This window comes from Limulus polyphemus, unplaced genomic scaffold (genome assembly GCF_000517525.1).
Source record: "Limulus polyphemus unplaced genomic scaffold, Limulus_polyphemus-2.1.2 Scaffold2077, whole genome shotgun sequence".
Classification (NCBI taxonomy): domain Eukaryota; kingdom Metazoa; phylum Arthropoda; class Merostomata; order Xiphosura; family Limulidae; genus Limulus; species Limulus polyphemus.
Genome location: NW_013667687.1, coordinates 144,647 through 152,654, shown reverse-complemented (window position 1 = coordinate 152,654; position 8,008 = coordinate 144,647). Strand labels below are relative to the sequence as shown.

Genomic DNA, 8,008 nt, shown 5'->3' with positions numbered 1-8,008 from the left:
AAGGACAAAGTGGTGTGTTGCAGTGCCCCAAACACCACTCAACCACCAGGATCCTCTCCTCCCCTTCACGGGTTGCCATGCAAGGCAAACACGTGGGTGGATGTTTAGATCACAGAAGAAGTAATTGAAAATACAGAACCTTCACTGGGAGGTCCCCTCACCACCTACAGGAATCCACGTCGAGGGGACCACTGAGTTATTCAAGATCACACATATATATGCACCTAGAGTTCTTTTTAATAGCCAGAAGGAAAAGAAAAGATATTTCCTTTTTTAAATACTTCACAATGAGCATATTTTACAGTAATATTACATCTTTTTTAATTCCAAGTGTATTGTTTAAGATGTACTAAAATATTTTACTGATATCAACTCATCGCAGACGTTTAATAATCTGTTAATATTTTACCTAATCTTATTCAACAAGAAAAGTTTATTGTATTATTTTCAGGGTATAAAGTCCTTGACACACCTTTTAGGTTGAACTACCTCCCAAAACTCATGTCTGAAGACCAAACTGAGCAAAATAATCTTGTGTTATAGAAGAACTTAAAAATGTTTCAGATATGGATGTAATCATACAACTAAAGCATTTTTACTGACGATATTATTCCTATTTACATACAATGTTACTTATATAATTTTAACTAGTTCATTTTCCCTTAACCCAATGACTACTGGCTACTAACTTTCGGCAAAGCCAACGCAAGTCTTGCTGTATTTTGTTTAAACAATAAAACTACTGGATGAAATTGTTTGAAATTTCATAAATGCATTTAGTTTATTTGCATTATGATGTTTAATATCTTGGAAAATTACATTACGAAACGGTATTTGTAAAAAATGATTACAATATTTATATTTGTTCCAGATTTGAACTAATTACTTTTTATGTTTTAGTACATTATTTTAAAATCTCTAAAAACGTTTTATCATCCATAAAATGCAAATTTTGTCTATTTTTAATAATCACGTACTCTCCTTATGTTTTCAAATAATATACAAAACCCAAAAATAATATTTCTAAGTAAACCTCAACAATAAACGAGTATTTTTATAATTTTTAACTGATTTAATGTTTATACATGTACATAAAAAAACATTTTAATTTTGTTTCATAAATTTATTTTTATTTCAAATTTATGTTTCTTTGCAGCCGTACTTTTGTTTATTGTGGCAAAAAAAAAAACGTGCAGTTAGCAGCATGAACTTCGTACATTTGCTGTAAACTATCACGCCTGTTGGGCTTCACTCTCGTTCAGTCCAGCACAGGCGCATTTGAACATTACTGTAGACATGATAGTAGGGAAACTTTGATACTTGAATATCATTTCTTTGAACTTTCAAACAAGTTTATTTGAACATATGTCCTTGTATGTTGTTTCACTACACAGACAAAACTAATTGCCACTACTAGCAAATGTATGTAATAGTTTACATCACAGGTGGTTTGAATAACATCGCCTGACCCTAGTTACTTGATACATCCTGTTACAAGAGATTACCAAACAATACAGACACCATAAATTACAAAGAAAATTACTTTACAGCACTTAAAAGATTAGTCCTGGTCACGTTCCTCTCATTATAGGCAAGATTTATATTGGAATACGAAACTTAAGCTCTTCAGTGTATTGAGACCCCAACTGTGAGAATGTAATAGCTTCCCTGTATTATTGAGATGAATGTATTTAGTCTGTTTCACAACCAACATATGGGTTTTATTGTTATCATATATCAGTTAGACTGTTTAAATTCTAAAGCAATAACAACAGAAGTGTGGGTTTTACTACAAAGTAAAGATTAGAAAAGGAAAAATATAAAATTCTTACGTGGTACTAGTAGTAGTACGTACAAATCACACAAGGTTATCACTCTAAATACTGAATCATATTTTTATCATAAACTAAATATAAAATTATGCTAAATTATTAAATTTCAAAACTACTAATTTGAATGCAAAAGAATATAAAAATCACAAACTCTTTCAGTTCAAAGTGCTAAGCCTAATCCACGTAAAGACTATGCCACTGGATAGATCTTAACCTTAACATTCGTGGATCAACTTCTTTCTTAAAAATATATCTATTGTGAGTTAATTTTAAATATAATAATTAACATAAATAGATATATAATATAGCATGATTTAAGTTACTATAGAAAATATTAAGTCACGTACATCCACTTACGTTTTTTTAAGAAGCAAAGGCTTATAAAAAAAAAAAGTACTTTTCACCACTACTAAATACAACCTCTACATAAAATGTCAGTTACTAAAATAAGTACCATCCACGTTCACATTGAGAAATCCAGAAAACAACGTTTCATCACGTGTTTTGCTTATCATCCTATGATTTGTCAAACGTGAAATATGAAGATTGAAATAACATGGTACTGAAATTTACACCTTCGACTAGGATTGGCTAAAAGTTTTACAACTGAGGTTTAACATGCCCATACATTGTTTATAAAGAAAACAGACTAGAAAAAGGTTTAGATACCAATTATAGATGGCAGGACCAGTGCCAAAGTGCAAGTAAAAATATAAACAATGTTTAAAAAAGCTTTTCTTAGTGGGTGCTTATTTATAGTCTAAAATGTATTTTGGAATTTTTTTTTTCTTAAACATCTTTTTAAACTTCATTAAATAATAGAATTTAGGACAAATAATTGAATATTATGCTATTATTTATAAAAATAAAAGATAAGTTCACTAATTTTTTCAATTCACAAATGTGATTTTTTGCCTTCACGATAAGATAAAATGGCCCTGGTAGGTAAGGGGTTACAAAATACATTGTTACCATAAATCACGTTCACATTTCTAAATAAAATAATTGTAAATTAATTATGTTTAACCCTTCCATTATGGGTTCGGTGAATTCCACCCAGCTCATAACCAGGAAAGTACCTATGAGAGTAATTGTACTATAATTTTTGAAATTGTAGGCAAGTATTTACAACATTTTCCAGATTATTAGTAAACATTATAAGGATTTCGTACACAAATATCTGGTTTTTGAATTATGATTTAAGATTTTTTATTAGAGATTATTCGTGAATTTTTATATTTAATCTGTTATTTTATGAATAATAACTCTATATGGTGTTGATAAATTTGACCAACCTCGTAACTATCATAAAAATTAGGAAATAAATGTCAGTTACTTTTTTGTTGTAGAATAACTGCAAATTTTAAGAGGAAACCACAAATGTTTATTTTAAATAACTTATATCTCTTAACAATATAAATCTATTTATATTTATTAATTTTTGTTTTATTGACATTTGCCCCATGTCTGACTAAAAATACCCCAGACAGTAGCTGAAAATTACATGGCGCACATGCATCGACAGAAGCTTCTGATGCATTTATCCCATGAAGGATTTTTATTATTTTTCTTTCATTATCTTACCGAACAACTTTCTATTTTTACGATTTAAGTTACTTTTATAATAATAAATGGTTAAAACAAATGAAAAATAAAAATCTTCATAATTAAATTTTTAACATTTTTATTTTCAGTAAAGCTTTATATTTTATTTGTTATTTTTGTACTGCAACATTTTACTTATTTCTCCAAGTTGTTAGGTAAGTAATCAAATTATAACAAAAATAAAGGTGGCAAAATAAAATGTACAGTATTGTTAATGATAATTACAAAATTTCAAAGTACTTATGGTCAGAGTTTACGATCTCACTATTTCATACTTATGAGTTAGAAGTAACAAGAAATAAAATGAACCGTACTCTGTTCTTTTCAGAATGGACAGTAAAGTTCCAAGTAAATCTCCTGAGAGTTTCTTCTAATCCTTTTATACCTATTTCCTATTGTTAGCGGCTGAAGTAGAAAACTGCCAAATATAAATCAATGTTTAGTTGTTACCGTACTTTGACATTTTCAATATCAAATAAGTTCATGCAGTGCAATTCCTAGAATTTTCCCTGCTTTGAAAACACAATGGGATAGGATATATCAACTTGTTGACAGTATAATGGTTACAATGACAATTATCTAAATTATTATAAAATGTTTGTGACTTTGTAGAAAGTCTGGGCCAATCCAATAAGTTAAAAATTGGAAGTATCCTATAGAAGCTATTCGGATCGCTGCTTTGAGAACACGGTGGGATAGAATTTGCTGGCTTCTTTACAATACAATGGTTGCAACAAGAATTGTCTAAAGTATTTTACAAAAGTGAGAGAAAATATTTATGATATGGCTATGTACAAAATATAAAGTTGTATCCCATCCAATAAACTTGTTAGTTATTTTACTTCATAGTCGGGATTTAGCATTGTTATAGGTGTTAGTGTGTGTAAATGCTTATGGACATCCTGTTTCCAATATTACTATGCTTATCCAATAAACAATAAATGCATAGTTTCCAGTAATATAAATATGGCTCATATTCTTGGCTTAGCCTTCTTGATTGTACCTTGAGAAACAAATTATTCACCAGCAAACTGCAAGTTCAATTGGGTGTTTATGTAAAGATGTTCCTTTTTATGTGTTAAGATTAGTTGATCATTGATAAATTTATTTTTTAAACTTTCACAAATTTCAAAAATAAACTTTTTCTGAATTCCCAAGTTTTTAGTTTTGAATAATTTGTTTTTATTCTACCTCAATATAAACGAGTAGAAAAATAACACAAGTTCTTACTTTGTAAAATAAAGTAACATATTGGCTACTGTACATTACATGTGTGTGTGTGTTATTATGTATATTATATATAACACACACAAGAAGAAAAATAACTGACAATTAAGTATTTATATATAACTAATGTTTTCAAATAAATACTTAATTGTCAGTTATTTTTCTTCAAACATAAAATCGTAAATAAAGAATACTTGGAAAACAATGATCTCTACTGCTTACGATGCTACGAAGTCTTTGTTTGCACTCATGAGACATACATGCTAAGCCTCGTCCAAATTCACGTGTGGAGATGGAAAAAATCATAATAATAAAAATAGACTTTATATAAGCATTTTGGAATATAAAAAAATCATAAATTACTATACCAATACCACAAAAATCCACTGCAATTTACCAGGCTTCCTAACTAAATTGTATATGGGTCTAAAAAAAATATAATTTCTATTCACAAAATAGCCTTCATAGCAATACATCAAACTTTTTAATGATATAAGAGCATTTCTTTCATAAATAACTTAGGAAGACTGACAGAATTATGTAGAATAAATATATATCTTTTGATTGATTATAAAGTTATTGGTATATGAATAAGTCTTCTCAAATGATGAAGTGGTGAGCAGAGCCAATATGATGGGTTCGCTAAATATCATATCTCAGCATATAGAAAAGGTAGGAGGTTCTTATTTTATATTCTAGCTTGCCAATATCGAAAATTTGAGTTTCTAATTTGTACAAAACTATAGACGTTGCAACGTGGGCATTATAAAATGTATTCTGACCAAACCCAGAAAGTCATGTACCACGTAACATACAAAAACCGATATTTAGCCTTTTTCTAAATATTTAGTTTCAAATTAAGAACCTAACTAATGTATAGTACTAATATTTGAATTATAATCTATAATTTGATACCAAACTTATTGATATATGTCTATAAAATAAAAGGGTACAAGTCATTTTCACGATGTGTCATAGCAAAAACGAAACAAAGCTAAGTCAAGAATGAATTTACATTTATTTCACACTTACTGCTCCTGGAGGCTTTACTTGTCTTGATATTTCTATGAAGTAGGCAGGGATCTGGTGTCCCCACCATAACTGTCTGGATATACACCAATCCCTTAAAAAAATACAAATTCACTATCAATACATAACTTTTACCTTTTTCCTTTCTTTTTCACAAAATAGTAACAGAAAACCATTAGCAGAAGGTTGAAAGTTAAGGCAATAAAAGCATCAGTAATGAATGTAAAGCTGAACTCTGACGGAAAGTGACCGAAAAATTGTGACAGCAGTTGAGATGTGGTGCTGGTGACAGGTACCTAAAATAAGCTGGTGAAATAGTAAAAACAATAAGTGGATGAAAGATATGGTAGGAATATGAGAACATTTCTTATGTGCATTGATGAAAAAAATTGGCAAAATACACTCACTAAAAAAGAAGACACACACAAGCTTAGTACTAAGCACAACTGAAAATATGATGGATAGCAAGAACAAACAACAAATCAGAGCTTATTAAAAAAAAACAACACCAAACCCTTTAAAAGTACGATTAAGATAGCCAGAAAATACACTGGTATACTTTCTATATATAAATTAACCCGAGTATTGAAATCTTTTATATAACACTTCACATTCAAAAGAAAAAAAGAGAGAGAGGAAGAGACAAGTTGACACATGCCCTGTACGCTGCCAGTTATATTGGTTTGTTTAGTAGGATTTGCATTCCTAAAAAACTTCCCTTGCATTAATAATAAAATAATGTTAAGATCATTTAATCTTCCAAATGTAACAATATAGTTTATTGCTCAACAGAAATATATTTAAAGTAACATTACCTATAACTATATGCTTTCAAAACTATGCATATTTTGTTTTTAATACTAGGTAAGCATTAGTGTAAAACGTGTATATTAACACTAATTTTCAAAGTACATAATTCACCAAAGAATTACATTTACTGTATTAAAATCAAGACAACTTATTAACAAATGTTAGTTATTTTTACTGTTAAATGCATTTTTAGTAAAGCAGTTTTTAATACAACTTGATAAAATGGAACTTTTAATATAAACTAAACCATAAAACTAGTATTACAATGTTCAAAGTAGATTCTGAATATAAAATGTGGTTAAATACAGACAAAAAAATATGTATGAATCTACATCCCAGTACTGGAAAAAAATTATAGATATATAATTTACTACTAAACATTTGAATATTTACAAGCTGAATGCCCATCATATGATGGAAAATAATGATTAATTTTTCTTCTCAAAATTATACGTAAATAAATGTTTCATGAACATGTTTTCTAAAAATTTATTATAATCTAGTAACAATATATATGTATATCTAATATATATGTTCTCTAGTATATCACGAAAAAACATTTTTACGTATACTTGGACATCTTTAAGTATTACTTGATCAGCATTTTGATTTTTGTACATTTTTAAGCTATGTTCAAATGTTTTTATTGATAAATCCATATCAATCAAAAGATGCAAAAGAACTGATTCGTAAAGACATATTTCTATGTGGTCAACTGTATGACCCTGCAATCTATTAATTGTGATAGTAAAGCCAGTGAATTTTATTATGAATTTCAAGGTCTTTTTGGACTGTCATCCTGGTTTTGGTTTTGTAAGCCTACTGAGCTGAAGAAGCATGCTTTAATTTAGGCATTTTTAAAATTGAAATGTGCTGTGGGTAAAATATGCAGGATATTAGAGTTGTAGCCAACAACTGGACGAAATTTGGTGATGTTGCATCAATGTGTCTCCTTGACAACTATGCAAATATAGTGGAGAATTTCAGCCAAAAATTATGATTTTTGACCACCAGCAATACCAAGCATGGGGCACACATATACCCAATTTCATTTTATTACTCATCACAATCTCTATCAACCTATCCTCAAATCTAATTATATGTTCTAAGTAGTGCATCTTGCACATTTTATATATATATATGGCTGGAAAAATTTTAAAACACAAACTAGCATGTCAATCGGTATCGCAACAGTCAAGATATCAGCGTAACAAAAGGACAGCTTTTTGTCTTTATATAGTAGATGATCAGCTCAGTGTCAAAATCAAATAAAATATATATCTAACTCAATATAGCCCTTCTGAACTGTTGTTATAATGGTGATACTTTATGAAAGACAATAAAATTTACCTTATGGTTATGCTATTTAAAATAACATCCACAACAATTATGACCTCTCATTTCCTTTTGATAATGTACAATAACATTAGCAAGTCAATTTGTTAAGAGAATGGTTATTAACCCTTTCGAGACAGGTCATGGGTGAAAGGCCATGTCATCTCGTT

General features: G+C 29.1%; 1 protein-coding gene across 1 annotated transcript in view; it reads right to left on the bottom strand.

The window, feature by feature from the left end:
• The window catches only part of LOC106465859 (valine--tRNA ligase-like), a 175,961-nt gene that overhangs the window by 57,942 nt on the left and 110,011 nt on the right, over positions 1-8,008 (bottom strand). Inside the window, exon 14 of the mRNA XM_022393815.1 lies at positions 5,697-5,787. Coding sequence (XP_022249523.1) covers positions 5,697-5,787 — 91 coding nt within the window. The remainder of the gene's footprint in view (positions 1-5,696; positions 5,788-8,008) is intronic.